The sequence below is a fragment of the Varanus komodoensis genome, unplaced genomic scaffold (assembly GCF_004798865.1).
Source record: "Varanus komodoensis strain SLA01 unplaced genomic scaffold, ASM479886v1 scaffold69, whole genome shotgun sequence".
Taxonomy (NCBI): Eukaryota; Metazoa; Chordata; class Lepidosauria; order Squamata; family Varanidae; genus Varanus; species Varanus komodoensis.
The window spans coordinates 3,089,359-3,113,921 of NW_025336334.1; the positions used below are offsets into that span (position 1 = coordinate 3,089,359).

Genomic DNA, 24,563 nt, shown 5'->3' on the forward strand with positions numbered 1-24,563 from the left:
TGTTCTGGCCATGCACACAATTCTGCATTTGGGATATTAAGATTATATGCATTTTCACTGTGAAACATTCACTAGACAGAATATTTGCAGTTATCTCTGCCTAATAACTATATTTTTGTAGGTCTACAGGTTTCTGCAAGCCTCATTCTTACTACATCCTGATGTGGTCTACATGCTTCCTAGCCACTTTAGTATATCAAGTATAAACATCAATACAAAGTATTATATTATCTAAAATAGAACTTCATGCCACTAGAACACAAAAAGTGTTATTCACACAGGATGAATACTGCAGAGATTGGCCTGTGGGTTTCTGTACATGAAAGCTTTTAACTGGCTGCTTTACTGAGGCTTCTGTTTTTATCGCAGTTGGAAAAATACATTCTTCACACAGATCAGATTGTTTTCCTGGGGTATTTTTCTGCTTTTCTATATATTTTGTTAACCAATCACAAGATGGCACTGCAATATAGGAAACTTGTGACAATACACAAGGTTTTTATTTCAGTTTGTCACAATTTAAAATTTAATACCAGACTTTCCTCACTGGTAAGGAAAGTGGTGGTGGTGGGGACCACAAAAAGGCTGGAAAGTACAGGAGAGGGTCTGAAGGATTATGTTATCAAAAACTTGCAAACTTTTGTGACAAATCATGAGTGCACAATGAATGCCTCGTGTAGAAAAGCCCTCCCAAACAGTTAAAACAGCCACAAATGAAAATAACTGTTTTGGTTTAAATCTTCCATAGCTGTTACCATGGAGATAATAAATCTATCAAGTAAATGAAAATGTAACAATAGGAAATAGAGTTACATTGGTCAATGAACTCTATCAGAACTCAAATCAGGATCAGAATTCAAAACATTTAATGAAAGATATACTTTCTGCTTTCAAATATTGCTGGGTTTGGGGTGCTCCAAGGATTGATGGGGGTGTGTAGTTATATAGTCTCAACAGCATGACTAGATATATTTTTAGGAATAAACAATATAAGAACATTCTAGTTCTAAACCTGTTTTCTCAAAATGTCTTGCTAATAGTCATGTCAAGTTTTATTATATTTAGACATAGGTTGTTACAAAATCTACAAAACAAAATAGTGAAAAACTACAAAAAATTAAAAACAGATGTTAAAATTGAACAAAATAATTATAAAAGTAAAATAAAAATTAGTTTAATCACTATCAACTAGCTACCCCCTTCGATGCCACCTCTGATATGATCCTCATAGCTGCCAAAGCGAACAGAGACAGTCTTTAGGATATGTAAGCATCATTATCTGAGAACATAAAAACAATCTTAGATTCTGCGCAGCAATAGCAGATAAAATTCCAGCTTAAAATTTATATCTTGGAGCTCTATACAGTGCGTAGTAATGCAGAAGATTGTCTACTACAGGAGAACCACAAATACATACACAGTGTTCTATTGGAGCAAGAGAATAGTGAGCCACAAAAAGGACTGATTGTATGGATTGAAAATGCAAAGCGATAAAGGACCCTCTGAGCTTTTAATTGGGGATATCGTCTAAATAGCTAGATCTAGAGTGCTCAAATGTGATTAATTTGTACCAAGGACCTGCTTTACGCTTAGATTTTAAAATTAAAGATCAATCTAGCAATGCATCTGTATTGCAGATCCATTCCTTAAGCTGAGCATTATCAGCTGAGAGACTAAATCAAGCCTTTACTAACAAACAACAGCCCTGATACTGTATGCCCAGAATGGTTGGTTTGATCACAAATGCAAAGTGTTAAAAAGAGAACTTCTTTTCACCATGAGACAGGCCAGGCATAGCTGGGATGGGAAGCAGATTCTCTCAGAACTAAGGTCATTTGACCAAATGGTCCATGTCCTAGTGTGCATATGCCCAAAATACACAACAGGAAGGTTTTCCTTTAAAGGATTTATTCTCAAGAATAATTGGCTACCAACAAATCATTCCAGATGGTGCACCTGAGCAGTTCTCAGTTGGCCCTTTTGTACACAGATCATTAAAAGGTTACACATAACACAGCTAACACTTTTCAATAGGCTACAGAAGTAAAAGGTTACAATCTTTCCCAATTGCATACCAAAGAAATGCTCTGAAGAAGTGGGGGGGGGAGGATGGGGTGCTATTACATAGAAGAGGAAGAGGATGGGGTGAGCGAGCAAGCCGCCGCCTCGTCGCGCACGCCTGCTGCTGCCTTGCCACGTGTGCGCCCGCCACTGTCTCACTGACCCGCACCCACAGGCACCCCTGTCTCACCAGCTCACGCCTGCTGCTGCCACCGCCTTTCAACTGGTCCCCTGTTGAAAAAGTTTGAGGACCCCTGATTTAACCAGTTAAAGTTCTACCTATTGATTTGTGCATCAGGTCTAAGTATAAAACAAAAGTAGTTAGAACATGCTAAATTTCTTTGGCGTTAGATGGAGCTGTCCTTAAACAGAATGATTGTCATATTTGGGAATTAGTGTCTACTAAAAGAAGTAGTCCTTTCAAGCCATTTACTAAGCCATGTCTTGTTCACATATTTTAGTAAAGTGCTTGAGAATCATTGCCCTCTGTCAGATGGGACAAGTAAATGTCAAAAAGATGTCTGCAACCAGACTTTAGGGACTTACTGAAATGGGCATCAGTCTCTGAATCTGAAATCAGAGGACTAAGTGTTAACTCATAAGGATTTTTATAAACAAGTCCATAAAAGCAGTTATTTCTTAAAAGGTGCTTTAAAACCAGTCATGGGAAGATGAATATGATGAACTATTCACTGGAACTGTTTCAGTACAAGGATTAGGGATGGTAATGTCAGGGGAAAAGGAACAGATTTTGGCAGTACAAAATTGCTACTCTGTCCCACTGTGAAGACTGGGATGTAGGCGGCTGATGGGGGCAGGCAGAATACTGGGACCAGAGCATTCTGGTGCAAGGTTGGGCTCCGTAGCTTAGTAGGGCTGGAGGCTTGCATCGTGGTCAACATTCCAAGGTCAGAGCCGAGGAGGCAGGCAGTCTGATATAGTTACGAGACAGAGAGCACAGTCCAGAAACATTCTGGTGGTCAAAAGTCAGGGAAGCAGCCACATAGAGGTGGTCAAGGTGGAGGAGGGAGGACACAGGGACAGACAAGAGCAGGCTAGAGAACAGCAGGGACAAATAGGAACAAGGCAGGGACTATCCAGAGCAAGGCAGGGACAACTGGAGCAGGCAGGGCCACACAGGAGCAGGACAGGAGCAGACTGAAGCATGCAAGAACGCCTCTTAGTATGGGAGAGCTCACATCTCTACTTGATTGTTGGTTCCATTGTTGTGCTCTAACAGAATTTTTTCTCTTATTTAGCAGGAATCTTGCTTCCTGTAACTTGAACCCGTTATTCCATGTCCTGCACTCTGGGATGATTGAGAAGAGATCCTGTCCTTCCTCTTTGTGACAGCCTTTCAAGTACTTGTAGAGTGCCATCATACCCCCTCTCAAGCCTCTCTTCTTGAGGCTAAACATGCCCAGTTCTTTCAAAATTCTCCTCATGGGGCTTTGTTTCCAGTCCCTGGATCATCCTTGTCACCCTCACTCTGAACCCCTCCCAGCTTGTCTGCATCTGTCTTAAACTGTGGTGCCCAGAACAGGATACAATACACCAGATGAAGCCTAATTAGTGCTGATTAAAAGGGAAAGTACTTCATGGGATTTGGAAGTGATGCTTCCATGCAACCTAAAATAGCATTTGTCCTTTTTGTAGCTACTTCACATTGTCAACTCATAGTCAGCTTGTAATCTACAACAATTTCAAGATTCTTCTCACTTGCAGTATTGTAGAGCCAAGTGTTCTCCATTTATGTAATGATGCATTTGATTTCTTTTTTCTAGGTGCAGAACTTGGCATTTGTCCCTATTCAATTCCATTCTGTTGTTTTCAGCCCAGTGCTCCAACCTATCAAGATCACCTTGAATCTTACTTCTGTTTTCCTGGGTATTAGCTATCACACCCAGTTTTGTGTCATCTGCAAATCTGTTAAGTGTTCCCTTCATTCTTCCCTCATCTAAGTCATTAATGAAAATTTGAAGAATGCTGAACCCAGGGTACAACCCTGCTGCATCCCACTTGCCCCTTCTCTCCAGTATGAAAAGTTGCCATTGTTAAGCACTGATTCTGCAGTCAACTGTGGATGCACCCAATCACTGTTCTATTCAGCCCACTTTTAGCTCATTTGCTAATCAGGATATCTTGGAGCACTCTGTCAAAGGCTTAAAGTCAAGATAGATTATGTCACAGCATTCCCACAATCCATTAGGAAGATTAACCAGTCAAAGTGAAATCAGATTAGTCTGGCAGGATTAGTTCCATGTTGGCTTCTAGTAATTATTGTTTTCAAGGTGTTTTCAGACTGACTGCTTTATCATCTGCCCCAGAATTTTCTCAGGGATTGATGTCACACTGAATGGTCTGTACTCCTCAGGTTTTTATTTTCTTCCTTTCTGGAAGATAGGGACAGCATTAGACCTCCAGTCATCTGTCACTTCCCCTGTCTTTCATGAATTCACAAAGATGATAGATAGTGGTTCTGAGAGTTCTTCCACTAGCTCTTTTACGACTCTAGGAAGAAGTTCATCAGGTGCTGGAGATTTGAACTCATTCAGCCATAGCCATGTGAAAGAATACGTTCATTCCAAGGTGGAATAAAACTAATAAACAGTGACAGACACATTGAACATGCTCCAACATAAAAGATTATCTCTATTCAAGTACTTATATTTTTCCATATAAACCAGCTGACTCACCTCGAATAATTCTTGAAAACATTTTTTCTTCTCCATTTTCTTCACTGTACACCATTCTTACACTTCCACTTGACGAAACTGGCTTTCCAACATGTGCTCCATGTATCAGTTCTTGAATGTGTTTCACTCTTAAATTAGATGCCTTTTCACCCATTACAAAACTAAGGGCGTCCATTATGTTTGATTTCCCTTCAATTATATAAAATGCTAAAATCGCACCTTTCAAATAGGAATTATATAATTACAAATATCTATATTTTAATTTCTTATCTTACCTAAGAACCTCTTAATTAAGTAACGTCCCCTTCCTACAGGGATGCCCAAATGTTTTGGTCCCATACAGATCATATGCATGCACAGTCATACAATTTTACTGAGCAAGGCTTTGATGAAATTTAATTGAGTAAACGTGCATAAAATTAAGTTTAAAAAGTTCTGCACTGTACTTTTATGAGAACAGTCCTTAGCACTTTATGCAACTGGTACTACAAAATCAGAAAAACCTAAGTTTTTTATATTAATATTCAACCAAATATCTCCCCTCCAATAAATCTTGACATTAGATAAATACCATATATTTCCACATAGAAAATTTTGAAAGCATTACCATATGCTTAAAAGGCTTACAACCACAAAAGGCATATTGCCAAATCCTAAACATCCCAGAAAACTCCTCAGACTTAATTCAGCTTAGTTAATGAGGATCTATGTATGCAGATTAATCAATTCAGGTAATGGATCAACATTCCACCCAATTGATCTTAAAAATATTTATTTGTGGGCCACTTTTCAGCATTCTGGTAACACATAACAGAAAAATAAAACAAATTCAATAAACAAAACCAGAAAAATTGACTATATCGGATTAATTAACTGATATGTTTTGTTTGAGGTTATCAAATAATGAATACAGGGAGGAGGAAAATGTTAGCCACAGCCTGAAGACTACATAGGACAAAAGCAAGGTATAGATGAAATGTTCCCACATATTACCTGAACCATTAGGGCCAATGACACAAGTGAATTTCTTGAAAGGTCCAATGTATTGGCGTCCCCTCCATGATTTGAAATTTTCCATCATCAAAAGCTTTAAGTATCCCATCTGTGGATGAGCACGGAAAGATATAGGGTTTGGGGAAGAGAATAGTGCCATAATGAATTCAAGGGTGGAGAAAGAAGAGAGATGCTTTTAGAATATAAAATGTAATTGGATCTCCCTCTAATTCTTGAACAATAGCTAATAATTGTAGTACCAATTAATAATGAAAAGTTATAATATTCCACATGAGTATTTATCTCATTTAGACATTAGTATCTGTCCAGTAATGAAGACATTAATATCTGGGCCATCAAGTTTACTGTATTCCACAGTAGAAACCAAAATAATCATGCAAGAGCCCTTCTGGCTCAGATTATACTCTCCATAGCCCAGTACTTTTCCAATACTGCCAGCCAGTCTTCCAGGATACTCGAAAGCACAATACAAAGGGAATTGCTCTCTCCATGTTTCACCGTACCAACAGGACTTAGAAGTATATAGTCTATGAACATGGAGACAGTATTACAATAGACATATTCACAAATTGTTCTCTAATCCCTTTTTAAAGCCATTTGAAGTGTATTGATTTACGAGACTTTTTTTTTTAAAATCCCATATTAAGAGCTGAAGTGGATAAAATAGGTGCCAAATAGCTTCCCTTCAGTTGGATTTTTGGGAACCCGCTTTGAGAGAAAAAGCCTAGAATTGCATTAAATATACGTCTTCTACGCTAGTATGGCATTTCAGCAGATACCACTAAATTATAGAAGAACCAGGTATCAAATAAACCATGGGACAAGTCATTTACATTTTAAACTGTAACGAGGGAAACAGAATAGTTTTCCTTCTCAGACGATCCGTCAACTAAAAAAACAGTACCAACAGCTTTTGCTGAGCTGACAGAACTCAGCAAAAACCTGCCCAAGCGTCAAACCGCGCGCTTTCGACCCGGCCCGAGTATAATAGAGGGGAATCAAAATCTCGCGAGAGTTCATTGTGGAACGGATGGTAGAACAGCAAGCGCGCCGCGAAATTATGGCGCGATTAACCGGTGGGCGTGGGAGGGGGGAAAGCTCTCTAACTTTCTGGGCTTTATCCATCAAAATGGAATCCCTTGGCGGCATCCATTTTGAGGAAAGACGCCGATTTTGCCTGCGAACACTTCTTCAAAGCAGCCAGGCGTGGGGTGTTGACTTCTGATGAAGTTCATTCTTCGGAGCAACTATTAGGAAGCGCGTTAAGTGGGAGCGGGTTTGTCTTGCTGCCCCCTGCCCCCCTGAATTCTCATAGTATTGACTTCGGGGTACAGTTGACTTAGTGTAGTCGCCTAACTACTTGGTTTCAAGCGTAGGATAACCAGGTGCAAAAGTGAATTTTAGACGTTCCTGCTGCATCTGCCAAAATTTTCCCATAGGGACCTGTACCCCAGGCAGAAGACGCTTATTCATCTTTGCATCTAAGGCCCCTGAACACATTTTCCTAGAAGAAATTCCCATGTAAATTATGTCTGAATTGAGGTATAAGTTTGTATTATAGGGGCATTATTTAGACAGAGAAAAAGTTGTATAGCTCTCAGTTGGCCTTTTTTAGGGGTTTTTTTCTGTCTTAAAAACGCATAGGATTGCTTTCTACACCATTTTATCTGACAGCATAATCCTACCCTCATCAAAAGTAAATGCTACTGAATTCAGTGGGACTTACTCCTAGGTAAGTGTGCATACGACTGATCCTTTAGGAATCCCGTGAAATCCCCATCATCGCTACATCGATTGCGGCCAAGCTCTGCTGTTGCTCTTAAAAATGACGGTAATACAAATTCCTCCAATTCTGTAGACAAAGCCATGTATGAGTATTCCCCCCCCCCTCGTTCTTTGCTCCCTCAGTATTATAGAAACATGAAAATTAAGTTAAATGACCATGCAACAACCCCCAAACGAACAGGATAAAAATGGGGTGATACGGAGTCTGGTTACCCAGTAATAACTGGAAATATGGCTGACTTGTATCTTTAGGAACAGAATGGCGTCGCTCTGAAAGTGGCGTGTCTCTGATGAAGTCCCTCCATATTAAGAGAGATCAATTTTATCCTCGAATGTACCAGCAGGATGCGCTCGTGGGTGTCCTCTATTTCTTTATTTCTATCTCTATGGTTTACAGTGCTAGAGAAAGAGCTCGCGAGAGCCTTACGGAACGCTTGGAAGAATAAAGCGGGAAATAGGAGAGCGGAGGGCGTGGCTAGAGGGAAGAATCGACGGGGGGAGCGTGGCTTGTTTCTCCTGGCAACTCTGTTGTGGAGGTGGTGGCAGCTACCGGGTGGCTCTGGAAGCTTTGTCTGATTGCTCTTCCCCGTGTAGTTGTGCTCTATCGACCCCCGCCATTTTTTTTCTTTTAAATCACAAACGGAAATCCGTATTTTCCCGTTTGCAAATCGTTATCTTTGTCGCTTCCTCTTCGAGAGATCCACTCACTCGCTATGCGTAAGCGGGACCATCGTGTAGACCTGGCCGAGGCCGCTGCGCTCCAGCGGAGGCGCTTCAGGGAGCTGCAGAGGCAAAGCCGCGTGTTTGACGCCAGAGTCAGGACCATTGGTGTAAGGGACCTTTGAGCCGTCGGACGGGAGGTGTGGGCTTGATGTTCAGCTTTGAATGTATCAGATACAGTAAAACAAATACATTATCTGGTGGGCAGACCGCTTCTAAGCATGGGCGGAGTGTCTTGTGAGAGGGACGGCGCTTATTTTTTTTAAAGCGCCTTCAAAACCGGGCATTGATTTAGATTAAGTTTTTCTAAAATGGGAGTGCTAACAAGTGGTTTTATGAAGAATGTATTTCTAGTAGCCTGACTGATTGTTATCAATGACTATTGATAACTAGCAACCTTCAAATGAAAGTCACAAAAGCATGGGACTGGGACTTCGGCAATCTGGGTTTTAGTCCTTGCTTGGCCATGGAGCTTTGGGTGACTGGGCCAGCCACAGACTCTCGGTCCAGCCTTCCTGACAGGGTTGTTGTTGTGGAGATAAGATTGAGAACAGGAGGAGAATGATGTAAGCCACTTTGAGTTCATTGTAAGGGGGGAAAAACGGGATATAAATTTAATAAATGAAACTGATTTTGGACACTCCTTGTTGTAAATCAGAAGGGCTTGGATAACTCTGCATAATAAAAGTTAATACTGTCAAAAAATGGAATGATCAGAATATGTCTCATTTGAACTTTTCAAAATCACAGCACCAGCTGTTACAAACTGTACAGTCATACGCATGGCTTTTCTGAAGTCCCCTTGCATTCTGTGGTGCTTGCTCTTTGGTAAATAGGTAAGTATGGTAATTGCCATAGTTAATTCCCTACCCAACAGAATTTTGGCTGTATAAGTTCCTTGCAATAAAATATGTACCTTCTACAAGTATTCCTTTTGGAGTATTTCAGACTTTTTCATGCAATAGCAATATTAAGGTAAAAAATTACACACACACACACACACACACACACCCATGCTTATGTTGTGGAGAATTATTTTTACTGGAGTTCAGTGGAACTTATTTCTGGGTAAATGTGCATAATATTGCAGTCTACATGGATTAAAATCATTTAGCTATTTCTCTTCTTTGAGATGCTCACCACTTTATTACCAATTTGTCCCATGTTAGAATCACAACATTTTTATGAGATATGCTGAGACATGGTGATTAGACCAAGATTACTCTGTAAGTTTCATAATTCAGCCTGTTTGCAATATAAAACCTGATGCAAACTTGACAAGGATTTGAATACAGATCTCCCTTGTCTCATTCTATTATACTATATCTTTCACTGGAAATCTACACACTGCTGTATATAGAATGAATCTGTAAAGCATGGTTAGATAATTTAGATCATACATACTTAAGGTAGTGTTTTGAGCTCACAAAATGAGTTGATATCCTAATAACTCCTATGTCAACTCATATCTAGCACAAAAACATTAGGCTTGGAAAAGTTATGTGACTAATCTGTTTCTTATCTACCTTGTTCAGTGGATCACTTCTAATGTTGGAGCTAAGCCTGTGTGATTTTGGTAATTGGTCACTAAAATATTTTCAATCTTGCACATCAGCTACACAGTTTTGTTTTACTATGTTTCTGTTTTACAGGTTGAAAAGGAAGCTTTGGACACACAAATCAAAGATAAAAAGATTCAAGAAGCAACACAGAGGGCATGTGATGAATCAATCGGTATATTATAAAGCCAATAGTTTAAAAAACAGTTATTTGGCAGATAACTATCAATATGTTCTTTTTTGCAAATTTCTTACTAAATAATGCCTTAGTAGTCTTTGATTTGCTACAGAAAATGGTTAAAGACACAATCCAACAGTCTTAAAAATGTCATATTAGATAATTTATGGCATCAGTGCTCTTGAAAGCTTCGCATGACCTCATCAGAAAAGAGGTCCTCATATTTTAGAATGATTTCCTTCAGTTAGAAATGTTACTACACACTAGTCTTTGGAGAGTAGCACTAGATCCTTTGAGACGTATCTGGCAGTGGGAGGAGAAACAGGTATGCTTGATCACATTCTGAAAGCAGAATAAATAGCAAATTGTGTTGAAGTTAGATGCTTGACCAGAGTTTTTAAGGCTTTGGACTACTCATTTTGTTTCACGTTGCTATCAACTATTTTTAAAATCAGCTAACTTAATAAAACGTTTGTATCACTTGAATTTTAAACTGCACAAATGTTCTTTTGCAATTGCATAATATTTTGCTGGAACAGCACATCTTGTGTCTAGCTATTCCTGTAAAAAAAAAAAAAAAAAGCTCTGATAGCATTAAAGAACAGACAACTGGCACCTGAGTAGTGGCAAGATCTGAGCATCAGAGCTGCTTCCAGATGAGGTTTTTATTGCACTGTCTTTTTCACAGAATTTTATGAAGGTCCAGACAACATTCTAGTCTGCTCATAATTTCCTGTATTTTCTTGTCACTTGTGTCTGCTTTCTGGAAAAAAAATGTTACAGGAAAAGAAGAATTGGCTGCACATTGCCTTTTGAATGTTAAGTCTTCTTTCTAGAAGTCCCTTGGAGTTATTTACATTTCCATCTAAAAATTATATTCCTTGCATACTTTGATTTGGGTGAGCAAAGAGAGGATACAATATTTAAAAAAAACATGTTAATTTCTCTAGTCATAAAGCAGAACATTCAAATACTCGATTTTGTTTTCAAGTACCTTGATTTACACTGCAGTCCTACCATGATGCCTGTAAACCCCTGAACTCAGACACTTGGAAGCATCCAGGCAAGAGCAGTGGGAGTTAATCTTTGCCTCCCTGTTCCTCAGCCCTGCAGTTTTGCTAGATGGGGTTTTGCTGGGCTGAGGCATCTTGGCTGAGAAGGGAAGGAGGCTGTCTGCCCCACAAAATACCCTTTTTAACTATCTCTGAAGACATTTTCCCAAGCTCGAGAACTGCTGCTGTAGTTCTTTACACAACAGCTGTGGGGGGAGGGGCAGAGTCTAAGCTCTGATTTACATCTGAAGTTGGAGCAGTGTCTCTGACTTCATTGCTGAGAATCCAGAGTATTCTGTGTCCATTCAGATGCAGTCTAGGAGTCATAGCATTGCTCACTTCTGTCACAATCCAAAGTTAGAAGATTATGGGTAACCTATGTAGGGCAGGAGGACCACAATGGCAAAGGTCACCTCTACCCTCCTCTCACCTGCAAAGTATTTAGATGGCCAATTTCAACTGCTCAAGAATGCCTTAGAATGGGAATAAAGAAAGCTGAGCAGCTTCTAAGACACTTTATATCTTGGCAATCTAGTTCTCTTTCTGCCCCTCAGAATAACTCCAAAAGACTGTCTCTGAGGCTGTTGTGGCAACAGAGGCACAGCTAACATGGTTCTTTCAGAGCTGGCTGTGAGCAGGGTACAGGCCTGAGTGGGGATCCTCAGCAAAGACATTACAGTGATCTTCCAACCTCATCCTATGACTCCAGTCGCCACAATGGTGCTCTCTTAGTTTTTATTTTAAAATTGTGGATAAGGAAAAATAATGTGTTTTGCATTTAAGAAACAATGCATATATGAGTATGAAAAGGTGTATACCAGGGGTTCTCAAACTTTTTCACCAGGGGGCCAGTTGAAAGATGCCAGTGCTGGACGCGGGCTGGAAAGGTGGTACCGGCGGTACGCGTGGGCCAGCAAAGGGGTGGGGGTGGTGCGTGGGGGCGTGCGTGATGAAGCGGAGGTGGGGAGTGCAGCCAGGGGAGGCGAGGTGAGGTGGGAGTGGGCACGTGCTGCAAGGCGGGTGCATGAGGCAGCAGATTGCTCACTTGGAGATTGTTTTCTCCAAGTGAGCAAACCGCTGCTTCCTTGTGTGTAGGGCGAGGTAGGCGGTGGTGGGTACATGCATGGGGGCGGGCGCGCACACGATGGGTCCAAATGGGCATGGCGGGCCAGATAAATGGGCATGGTGGGCCGGCTCCGGCTCCCGGGCCATAGTTTGAGGACCCATGGTATAGATCTTATTTGAGTTACCAAGAGAACACATGTCAAATGGATTGATGTATGTAGTATAACCATATAACACTGTATGGTGGAGAAAAGTGTTGGGATGATTGTATTAGCAGAACAACTTCTTGTGTGCTGTAAAGGCATCTCCAGTTCATGGCAACCCTATGAATATTGTTATTGTTAGTCGCGAAGTCGTGTCGGACCCATTGTGACCCCATGGACAACATTCCTCCAGGCCTTCCTGTCCTCCACCATCCCTCGGAGTCCACTTAACATGCATAATATAATATTTCTAGATAATAGCTAGAAGAGATAAGTTCCAGAGAATAGCTAGAAGCTAGAAGAGATAAGAATGCCTTCTTAAATGAACAGTGCAAAGAAATAGAAGAAAACAATAGAATAGGGAGGACCAAAGATCTCTTTAAGAAAATTGGAGATATGAAAGGAAAGTTTCATGCAAAGAAGGGCATGAAAACGGACCAAAATGGCAGGGACCTAACAGAGACAGAAGAGATTAAGAAGAGGTGGTGAGATTATATAGAAGAACTATACAAGAAAGAGCTTAACATCCCTGATAACCACAATGGGGTGGTCACTGACCTCGAGCCAGACATCCTGGAATGTGAAGTCAAATGGGCCTTAGGAAGTCTGAGCAGCAACAGAGCTAGTGGAGGTGACAGTATTCCAGCTGAACTACTCAAAATCTTAAAAGACGATGCAGTAAAAGTGCTACACTCAATATGCCAGCAAATTTGGAACACTCAACATTGGCCACAGGATTGGAAAAGGTCAGTTTACATTCCCATCCCAAAGAGCAATGTCAAAGAATGTTCAAACTACCACACCATTGCACTCATTTCACACGCTAGCAAAGTTATGCTCAAAATCCTACAAGCTAGGCTCCAGCAGTATGTGGACTGAGACCTACCAGAAGTACAGGCAGGATTTCGAAGAGGAAGAGGAACTAGAGATCAAATTGCCAACACATGCTGGATCATGGAGAAAGCTAGGGAGTTCCAGGAAAACATCTCATGAATGTTATATTAGTCACGAAGTCGTGCCCAACCCATCACGACCCCATGGACAACATTCCTCCAGGCTCTCCTGTCTTCCACCATCCCCCAGAGTCCACTTAAGTTTACACCAACTCCTTCAGTGACTCCATCTAGCCACCTCATCCTCTGCCGCTCCCTTCTTTTGCCGTCAATTGTTCCCAACATTAGGTCTTCTCCAGTGAGTTCCTCCTTCTCATTAGGTGGCCCAGGTATTTGAGTTTCATCTTCAATATCTAGCCTTCTAGCAGTCGGTTGATCTCTAGGACTGACTGATTTGATCTTCCTGCAGTCCAAGGGACTCACAGGAGTCTCCTCCAGCACCACAATTCAAAGGCCTCAATTCTTCGGTGCTCAGCCTTCCTTATAGTCCAGCTTTCACTGCCATACATTGCAACTGGGAAAACCATAGCCTTGACTATACACACTTTTGTTGGCAGGGTGATGTCTCTGCTTTTTAGTATACTGTCTTGATTTGCCATAGTTTTCCTCCCAAGTAGCAAGCATCTTTTAATTTCTTGGCTGCAGTCCTCATCTTCGGTGATCTTGGAGCCCAGGAAAATAAAATCTCTCAACTACCTCCGTTTCTTCCCCATCTATTTGCCAGGAAGTGATAGGACTGGATGCCATGATCTTAGTTTTCTTAATTGAGTTTCAAGCCAACTTTTGCGCTCTCCTCTTTCACTTGCATCAAGAGGCTCTTTAGTTCCTCTTCACTTTCTGCCATTAGGGTGGTATCATAAGCCGATGTGAGGTTGTTAGTATCTCTTCTGACAATTCCAACTGGTGATTCATCTAGCCCCGCCTCTCTCATGATGTGCTCTGCATGGAAGTTAAATAGGCGGGGCAACAGTATACAGCCTTGCTGAACTCCTTTCTCAATTTTGAACCAATTAGTGGTTCCGTGTCCAGTTCTCACTGTTGCTTCTTGGCCCGCATACAGGTTTCTCAAGAGACAAATAAGATGGTGAGGTACTCCCCTCTCTTTATGAACTTGCCACAATTTGTTGTGATCCACACAGTGAAAGGCTTTAGCATAGTCAATGAAGCAGAAGTAGATGTTTTTCTGGAACTCCCTAGCTTTCTCCATGATCCAGCATTTATTGGCAATTTGATCTCTAGTTCCTCTGCCTTTTCGAAACCCTGCCTGTACTTATGGTAGTTCTCGGTCCACATACTGCTGAAGCCTGGCTTGCAGGATGTTGAGCATAACTTTGCTAGCATGTGAAGTAAGTGCAATGGTGCGGTAGTTTGAGCATTCTTTGGCATTGCCCTTCTTTGGGATGGGAATGTAAACTGACCTTTTCCAATTCTGTGGCCACTGCTGAGTTTTCCAAATTTGCTGGCATATTGAGTGTAGCACTTTTACTGCATCGTCCTTTAGGATTTTAATAGCTCAACTGGAATACTGTCACCTCCACTAGCTTTGTTGTTGCTCAGACTTCCTAAGGCCAATTTTACTTCAGATTCCAGGATGTGTGGCTCGAGGTCAATGACCACCCCATCGTGGTTATCAAGTACATTAAGCTTTTTCTTGTATAGTTCTTCCATGTAATCTTGCCACTTCTTCTTAATCTCTACTGCCTCTGCTAGGTCCCTGCCATTAATGAAAGCCCTCCAAATGACAGCTCCATTCAGCTCTTGCAGTGTGCAAGGCCATGGCTTTCTTTATGTATTCAATCCAGCTCAGATTTGGTCTTCCCTTTTGTTTTCTACCTTTAACCTTCCCTAATACAAGTTTTGCCTTTTCATTATGCGCCCAGAGTATGACAGCCTCAGTTTTGCCATTTAACCACCCAGTGAGAAAGCAAAATTCTTCTGAAGAAAGTACTGAAAAATTATGGCATTTTTGGTTGGTTGGTTGGTTGGTTTGTAAATGCAGAAGACAAGTAAGAGAAACAGGGAAGCGCCCAGTGTTAGTTTTTAAAAATTGCATCCATTTCCCAAGAGCAAATAGAACATATGTCTCCTTAATAACAATGAGATTTAAGCAGACATTGAAATGTAAACTGGGCGTTCATAATGAGATAAAAAGAGATGCTTAATTGCACAAAAAATCCCTTACTTACATAATGTTTTCGTTGTATACAGGTTATGAAAAACACTGTGTTTATAACCAGTTTTCTGTTCTCTCTAGTTACGTTAATTTTTCATCTTTTTGTGCTGCCTGCTTGTGTGTTACTTAAAGGGTTACGTACTTCTGTCACCAGAAGTTGGGTCAATGAAACTATATTCTTTAGAATCTCTTGTGCTTTGAGAACTTTAGCTTCCAAATAACAATAAAGGGAACTTCTATTTGCACACTAAGACTTAATCAGGCCACCTTTCCTACCACAGTACATATTATCAGTATAAGCCACTGTGGCTTGTTGTGAGCTGCCATGCATGCTAGCTTGTGCCAAATGCAATTTGTTTGGTCACTACATGGCCACAGCTTACCATGTTGTCTGAACAAGGATTGCATGGCTTGTTGGAGGTTTAAGCAGCCCTCCAGTAATCCAGTAGCTGTTGTTAGGTTATTTTAAGAGTGTCTAACCCTCCAGTAAGCCAGGTCAACTGTGCTGAAATAATATAAGCCGTGGCCAAGCAGGGATTATGCAGAATCACACCTGGCTAACAAGCCCAGTGTCATCAAAAGACGTAGCCCCACAGCAGCATATGATACAGTAGTGTGCAGAACTACATTTGACAGAGGAAATTGGAGGAAGCCATGTGCAACTAGAAATAGTTTGAGATGTTTTGGTACTAGAGAATGTCTCCTTTCTTTGCATGGTGATAAAAATATAAATAATTGACAGTCTGCCAACCACTATTTCAGCTACTTGAGGGTAACCATGTTCACTCTAAACATAGGGCTAGCCTTGCACAGAATCATCAGGTATAGGAATATGTAGTTCTTTGGATCCTATTCCATAGTTTAAAGTTGTAACTGATATTGTTAATGGTGTGCAACTTGGGTCCAAAACATCTTGAGGGTTACAAGTTGCCTACTTCTGGTTTCCTTTTTGATTTTACATTTCACAGATGTCCTTCTTTTTTAAATATCTAGCTGTGGAAATGAAGCAAAATGACAAGTTCCTCTGCATACTGGATGAACGGCAGAAAAGAGAAACTCAAATTCTAAACAAAGCTCTTAATGAATTTCGCCAAAATTATCAGCAACCAGAAACACGCCGTGAATTTGACTTGTCTGACCCACAAGGCCTAAAGAAAGATACTTCTGCTCATCTGGCAAACAGTGACCCTCACTGTACTATATCTAGCTTACAGAAGTTTATGGGAGAAGATCTCAACATTGCAAATAGGCAGAAATACCAGAAGGAGCAAACAAGGGAATGGCTTTTGCAGCAATGGAAAGAACGGCAGAATGCATTGGCAGACAAAAGAATTGCAGGTAATAAGTGAACGTGGAACTGTGAATTAGAATGGGGCAGCTAGCCATGTGCTCCTCCATACAAAAAATCATACATAGAAAACTAGAGGATTTATTTTTGAGATGTTTTTATATGTGGAAATAATATTTTATTTGAAGGAGAATTCAAGTTTGTGATGCCCCCATCTATGATCTGAAGCAATGGAAAGCCCAGATGTAGGTTTGCCACCTTGGGGAGAACATAGTCATAGTTAAATAAGGTGTTGGGTTAAATATATGGGTTAGTTTAGCAGTCATAAACCTGTTCATGTAGATGCCTTTATCCCCCCCCCCTTTTCTGCCATATATGTCCACCCCTTTTTGTCTCTCAAGGGGTACTAGAATTATAAAGAGAGAATTGTGAAACATATGGTTTATTCTATGGAGAAGAAAGGATACACCCCCTGGAATTAACTATACTGTATAACTAATTATATATAAATGAATATTGCCCTCTGATATGTGTAGAAGGGTCTAAGCAATGTGGTCTCAAATGTTTCAAGCTTTTAAACATTAAAATACTTTATATTGGGCCTAGAAACATGCTGGAAGTTGGTGCAGTATGGGTATCAGTGACTCCTACTGCTCACAAAGGGGATTATAGTGATGATGGGGAGTGTTTTTACCTTTCTCCCCTTTTTGAGGGGGAGATTTTCAAAAATCTCCTGTGGCCCAGTATCAGCAGAAGAGTTCACTCATGACAGCAAGTGTGGTGTAGTGGTTCCAGTACTGAACTGGAACTTGGAAATTCAAGCTCTAGTCCCCACTCAGCCATGAAAGCTCACTTGGTGATTTTGGGCCAGTTACTAATTTTCAGTCAAACGTATTTCACAGGTTTTGTTCTGTGAGGATAAAATGGAAAGAAGGAGAACCTTGCAAGCTATCTTGAGTTCCTTGCAAGAAAATGTAAGACAGGCTGTACATTTAATGTAATAGTAGCAGCAGCAGTAACATTACCAAATTGAGGAAGTAAGCCAGAATGTAAAAATAGAGGAGTCGCTAGTGTATTTGAAGTTGGACAGATCAGTCAAGAATTGAGAAGAAGCTGAACATGGAAATTGCCTTTAAGAAGTAGATAATAATGACAGAAGAGAGAACAATATAATGAATAGAAAGGTGTTTTTTCCCACAATGATATCAGTTGGCAGTATATATGATTCTATTTCACTAATTTAGATGATCTTTATGACAAGCACAGAATGGAACTTGATCAAACAGCTATGAACCTCCAAAGAATAGATGAAGAAACAAGACAGGCCATTTGTATCACTACTGAGGAATTCAATAAAGCTCTGGTAAATTAATACTCATTATTGGGAAAAGAAAAAGTCTTATTTTCTGAGTTTTCTATAATTTAATCCATCAAATATGGTATTGAAAAAAGTGTCAACAACAGACAAGGTTTGTGATGTTCTGTTAAGATATACTTTACCACAGGTATTTATCAATATTTCACTGCCAGTCCATTATTAAAGTCAACAAAGCATTGGTCTTGGACAAGGAATATCCAAGTTCAAATCTTCCTTCAGCTTGATGGTCACTGCTCTGCTTTGACTGAAACAGACTCTGAAGGATCTATCCAAAAGCAATTGTTGAAGTACAGAGGAGAAAATAAGGCTGAATATGTTACACAGTCCAGAGGCAGAGTCAAGCAGGAGTCCAAGGGTCAAGACCTGGAGAAAAGGTGTGAAAAACTGGACCTGCTTGCAGTTCTTGGTGGCTGATCACTAGCCAAGGCTCAGCTGTGGTGCACTGAGTTCTCTGACCAGAGCTATGCTTATGAGGATCACTTTTTCCTAAAGAGTCCTTCTTTGTGAGTAAGCACTCCCCATGGGAACGAACTAATTAATTAATTAATTAATTAAAACATTTGTATGCTACCTAATTGTGCCATAGCACCTATGTGGCTCACAGCTACAAGAGAAAAACATAATTAAAACCATAACACATTAAAAACAACCATAAAATACAGCAAAAAAATAAAAAACCAAGGTTCTATGGAAATTAGTTTTTTTTTTTTTTTTTTTTTTTTTTAGGGAAGGTATTTGCCTGTCACTGAAAAGAGAGTAAGGAAGGTGCCAGGCGAATCTCTTCGGGGAGAGCATTCCAAATATGGGGAGTAGCTGCAGACAAGGCCCTAGCAGCCATCCCTCTCACCTCCTTAAGGGAAGGCTCACGCAGGAGGGCCCCCTCAAAGGCTGGGTAGGCACACATGGGTTGAGGCACTCCTTAAGATAGCTGGGTCCTAAGCCGTTTAAGGCTTTAGATGTCAACACAAGCACCTTGAATTAGGCCCAGGCCACAATTGGTAACTCATGCAGATCTTTCTGTATAGGTGTTAACATGGACCGCTCTAGGGACTCCTACCACCAACCAAGCGGTCCTGTTCTGTACCAATTGTAATTGCTGGACTGTCTTCAATGGCAGATCCACATAGAGCTCATTGCAGTAATATATTTTGGATGTTACCAGGGCATGGGAGACTGTTTTCAGGCTCTGTCTGCCTAGGTAGGGATGAAATTCCCTCCCTCCACAGCTGGAGGAAAGCACCCCTGGACACAAAGCTCTCCTGATATTCCAGGAACAAACCTGGGGCCAGGAACACTCCAGAGTGTGGACCCTGTCTCTTAGGGGGAGTGCAACCCCATCAAGGACAGGGCAATTCCCCTCCAACCTGTCAGATGGCCCCCCTACTAGCAGCACCTTTGTCTTATCAGGATTAAGCCTCAGTTTATTGGCCCTCATGCAGTCCATTATCAAGCTCAGGCCCAAGTTCAAGACAGCAACAACCTCACCTCGATGAAATGTAAAAGAGAGGTAGAGCTGAGTATCATCAGCATATTGTTGAGTCCTCAGCCCAAACCTCTAGATGACCTCTCCCAGCAGCTTCATATAGATGTTAAAAAGCATGGGGGACATCACTGAGCCCTGTGGTACCCCATGGTATACCTGCCATGGCACAGAGCAACAGTCCCCCAGGACTACCTTCTGGACTCGGCCAGCTGGGTAGGAGTGGAACCACTGCAAAGCAATGCCTCCAACCCTGACACTGGCCAACCTGTCCAGAAGGACACCATGGTTGATGGTGTTGAAGGCCACTGAGAGGTCAAGGAGAACCAACAGGGTCACAGTCCCCCTGTCCCTCTCCCTACACAGGTCATTATACAGTGCAACCAAGGCCGTCTCTGTTCCAAACCCAGGCCCAAAGCCTAATTGAAATGGATTTACATAATCCGTTTCCTCCAAGAGTGCCTACAACTGCCTGGCCACCACCTGCTCCAACACCTTGCCCAAAAATGGGAGATTAACAATGGGGCAGTAGTTTATTTATTTATTAAAACATTTTTATGCCGCCCCATTCGCTGAAGCCTCGGGGCGGCTTACAACAATAAATTAAAACATCATAAATAACATTTTAAAAAATATACATTAAAATAAAATACAAATATACAATATAAAATAAGCCGCCCTGGCCAGATAAAATTCAATAATATTAACATTTAAAATGCTGCTTAAATAAAAAGGTCTTTGCCTGGCGCTGAAAAACAAATAACGACGGCGCCAGGCGGACCTCTCTGGGGAGCGCATTCCATAACTTAGGCGCCACTGCTGAGAAAGCCCTCCTCCAAGTAACCACCCTCCTAACTTCTTTCACGGAGGGCTCCCGGAGAAGGGCCTCTCCCGCCGATCTCGGGGGGCAGCTGGGCATATATGGATGTAAGCGCTCCTTCAGGTAACCAGGACCCAAGTCGTTTAGGGCTTTATAGGTCATCACCAACACCTTGAATTGGGCCCGGACTTCAATGGGAAGCCAGTGAAGCTGACAGAGAACTGGAGTCATGTGAACATAACGTCCAGTCCCCATCAGCAGCCTGGCAGCTCTATTTTGAACCAATTGAAGTATCCGGACCGTCTTCAAGGTAGCCCCATGTAGAGCGCATTACAGAAGTCAAGAGGGGAAGTCACCAGCGCATGTGTCACTGTCGCAAGGCAGTTGTTCTCCAGGTAGGGGCGCAGCTGATGAATCAGCCGAAGCTGGAGGAAAGCGCTCCTCACCGCTGCTGTTACCTGAGCTTCCAGTGAAAGCTCAGGGTCAAGGAGCACTCCCAAGCTGTGGACCTTGTCCCTAAGAGGAAGTGCAACCCCGTTCAGGACAAGGTTCAATTCACCCTCTCCGAAGCCCGATCCGCCAACCAACAGGACCTCCGTCTTGTCTGGATTGAGCTTCAGTTTATTGTCCCTCATCCAGCCCATTACCTCGGCCAGGCACCGGTTCAGCACAGCCACTGCCTCACCTGGATTGGTGGAGAATGAGAGGTAGAGCTGGGTATCATCAGTGTACTGATGATTCCACAGCCCACACCTCCTGATGACCTCTCCCAGCGGTTTCATGTAGATGTTGAACAGCAAAGGGGACAAAATGGACCCCTGCGGTACTCCATGGCATAGCTGCCATGGCGCAGATCCATAGTCCCCCAGCACCACCTTCTGGAATTGGCCGTTGAGATAGGAGCGGAAACACTGCAAAGCAGTGCCTCCGACCCCCAATCCCGCAAGCCTATCCAGAAGCATACCATGGTCGATGGTATCGAAAGCCGCTGAGAGGTCTAGGATCCAGGTCTGGCATTTAAAAGAGTAGGGACTACTCCCTTTTTAATGAGGTGTTGATAGCCTCCTGGACCCAGGCTGAACCCTGTCAGATTTCCCAATCAGCCAAGATGGGCATGGAGGCATGTGGTGAATTGGACAGAGTTAAGCACCTTATCCCCATCTTCAGGTCTTAATAACTAAAATTCATCCAATAACGGACCATTAGACGGTGCACTAGACACATCCGAAGATTGCACTGCACAAATGCTTGAGGCAACATTTCTCCTGGGAACCAGAGGAGAAATGTTCAGCTGTTGACAGTGATGGACCCGCAGTCATCTCCCCCAAAGATCAAAGATCAAGGCCTTCCCTAGTCTGGTGACAGTGGCTGATCTGGGGTATTCCTGGTTTCTGAGAGCTCTAGCTCTTCCTTCCCAACAAATTCAAGTAGTTCAAGTAACTTGTGTCCCTAGCTGTTGTGGGACGGAACCAGCAGGAGCAACAACACTTGAAGCATGCTGCCTCAATCTTTATTTGGGGTCATGCCCCATGCAATCAAGGAGGTATTGCAGGTGGTGATGGGAGATCAAAATATTGGCTACTTCATATTCTTTTTCAACATCGATGATCGCTGGAAGTGAACTGACAATCTAGTGATGGAAAAGATGGTCCAGCGCATCAGGAGCCTATAGAGATTGATGGAAGTCAAGGTGAATTTGCAGAACTGGAGGCAGATGAAGGCAATAAGTGACTGGTGTAACCTGTGTGATTATGGGGATATGGCCAGTGAAATTGATGCCTAGCTTGCAGCTTAGTTGGTGCATGAAAGGATCATCTCTGGATAGCCAGACTTGGCCTTCCATCTTTAGTGGAGGTCCAGGTTGCCTCTTGTTTGCAAAATATTTGCAAGATTGTTTGGTTTGCTCCAGTTGTTCCAGCAAGAACAGATACGCTATCCTGAGGCTTGTAAGCCATTCTGAGGCTTGTTGCAAAGGATGGCATAGAAATGTTTCAATTAAATTAGATTAAAATCCCAACCAGAATGGCAATCAGCTAGGAATGCACTTAATGACAAAGGCCTTGGATCATTCACACTGAAAATTGCTGTTTCTTAGGTCACAGGACTTGAGGCCAAAGGCAGCCTGTGGTCTCCATGGTTACAGGACTGCTGATGGGGTGTATGGGTCATTCCAAACCCATTGTCTATAAACTTTCTGGAGGCTGCTGTGTCCTTATGGAAGAATACAAGGCAGGTTAATTAAAATAGCTCAGGATCTTGGCTACCAAGAGGGACTAAGCATGACAATGTTTTGGGAGGACAGTGTCTAGTACAGTCTTCTCAACTCAGACCTAGGACTCTAGACCTGGGGAGAGTATGTTCTTTGGAGCAGTAATTTGCATGATGCTTGGCCTGTCAGCAGTATAAGCATAGGCTTGATAATCAGTGCTGATCGTTTTCTCCATACATCAGATGTAGCCAAGCAGTACCCAGATTTTCTCCAAGTACACTGAACTTGGTTGGATGAACACAGGTTCCTTGGGTTGTCAAGAAAGCAGAACATGAAAGACATAGTTGCCTTAAGTTGTGCATTGTTAATTGATCTCTCTATCTGGGATAGCTCATCTAATACCTTGCCTGCCAGCCCTTCTTGAAATTCATCACCAAGATGGACTCATTCCAGTTGTAAACCTGAGCTAGAAAACAGGCAGATGCGGCAACAGACTTGATTTCCCCTGCCAGAGATACTGTATCTGATGGTTAGCCATTCCAGATATCTGGGAGTCCTTATAGACTGCTTGTACCTATCCCAGAAAATCCTGGAGGCTGGCCTGAAGAAGGCTGGATTGCAACAGGCGAAATTAACCCATGTGGCTGTAGGCCCGGTTAACAGACTGATTAAGAAACCCATCTTGGTTTGGCCATCTAGAGGTTCCTCCAGAGATAAGTCCATAAACAGCATTTGTTGTTGTTGTTAGTTGAAAAGTCGTGTCCGACCCATTGTGACCCCATGGACAACATTCCTCCAAGCCTTCCTGCCCACCATCCCCCGGAGTCCACTCAAGTTCACACCAACTGTTTCAGTGACTCCATCTAACCACCTCATTCTCTGCCGTCCCCTTCTTCTTTTGCCATCTATTGTTCCCAGCATTAGACTCTTCTCCAGGGAGTCCTTCCTTCTCATTAGGTGGCCAAAGTATTTGAGTTTCATCTTCAGGATCTGGCCTACTAAAGAGCAGTCAGGGTTGATCTCCTCTAGGACTGGCCGGTTTGATCGCCTTGCTGTCCAAGGGACTCGCAGGAGTCTCCTCCAGCACCACAATTCAAAGGCCTCAATTCTTCGGTTCTCAGCCTTCCTTATGGTCCAGCTTTCACAGCCATACATTGCAACTGGGAAAACCTTAGCCTTGACTATACACACTTTTGTTGGCAGGGTGATGTCTCTGCTTTTTAGTATGCTATCTAGATTTGCCATAGCTTTCCTCCCAAGTAGCAAGCATCTTTTAATTTCTTGGCTGCAGTCCTCATCTTCGGTGATCTTGGAGCCCAGGAAAATAAAATCTGTCACTACCTCCATTTCTTCCCCTTCTGTTTGCCAGGAAGTGCGAGGTCCGGATGCCTTGATCATAGTTTTCTTAATCCTGAGTTTCAAGCCAACTTTTGCGCTCTCTTTCTTCACCTGCATCAAGAGGCTCTTTAGTTCCTCTTCACTTTCTGCCATGAGAGTGGTATCATCTACATATCTGAGGTTGTTGATAGTTCTCCCAGCAATCTTAATTCCAACTGGTGATTCATCTAGCCCCGCCTTTCTCATGATGTGCTCTGCATATAAGTGAAATTGGCAGGGCGGCAGTATACAGCCTTGCCGAACTCCTTTCTCAATTTTGAACCAATCAGTGGTTCCGTGTCCAGTTCTTACTGTAGCTTCTTGACCCACATATAGGTTTCTCAAGAGACAAATAAGATGGTCAGGTACACCCCTCTCTTTAAGAACTTGCCACAATTTGTTGTGATCCACACAGTGAAAGGCTTTAGCATAGTCAATGAAGCAGAAGTAGATGTTTTTCTGGAACTCCCTAGCTTTCTCCATGATCCAGAATGTGTTGACAATTTGGTCTCTATTTCCTCTCCCTCTTTGAAATCCTGCCTGTACTTCTGGTAGTTCGCGGTCTACATACTGCTGAAGCCTAGCTTGTAGGATTTTGAGCATAACTTTGCT

At 42.2% G+C, this 24,563-nt stretch overlaps 2 protein-coding genes across 9 annotated transcripts in view; one reads left to right on the top strand and one right to left on the bottom strand.

The window, feature by feature from the left end:
- SMC1B (structural maintenance of chromosomes 1B) overlaps positions 1-24,563 on the bottom strand; it is a 137,160-nt gene that overhangs the window by 72,358 nt on the left and 40,239 nt on the right. Inside the window, exons 3-4 of the mRNA XM_044450840.1 lie at positions 5,751-5,859; positions 4,758-4,946 (exon numbers count right to left, since the gene is read on the bottom strand). Of these exons, the coding sequence (XP_044306775.1) occupies positions 4,758-4,946; positions 5,751-5,859 (298 nt within the window). The remainder of the gene's footprint in view (positions 1-4,757; positions 4,947-5,750; positions 5,860-24,563) is intronic.
- The window catches only part of RIBC2 (RIB43A domain with coiled-coils 2), a 32,182-nt gene continuing 14,495 nt past the window's right edge, over positions 6,877-24,563 (top strand). The window contains exons 1-5 of one of the 8 annotated variants that reach the window (XM_044450845.1): positions 7,510-10,010; positions 10,553-10,674; positions 10,797-10,912; positions 16,393-16,737; positions 17,932-18,050. In XM_044450845.1, the coding sequence (XP_044306780.1) occupies positions 16,401-16,737; positions 17,932-18,050 (456 nt within the window). In that variant the 5' untranslated portion in view covers positions 7,510-10,010; positions 10,553-10,674; positions 10,797-10,912; positions 16,393-16,400. The other 7 variants (XM_044450849.1, XM_044450850.1, XM_044450848.1 and 4 more) reach the window with 7 other exon arrangements.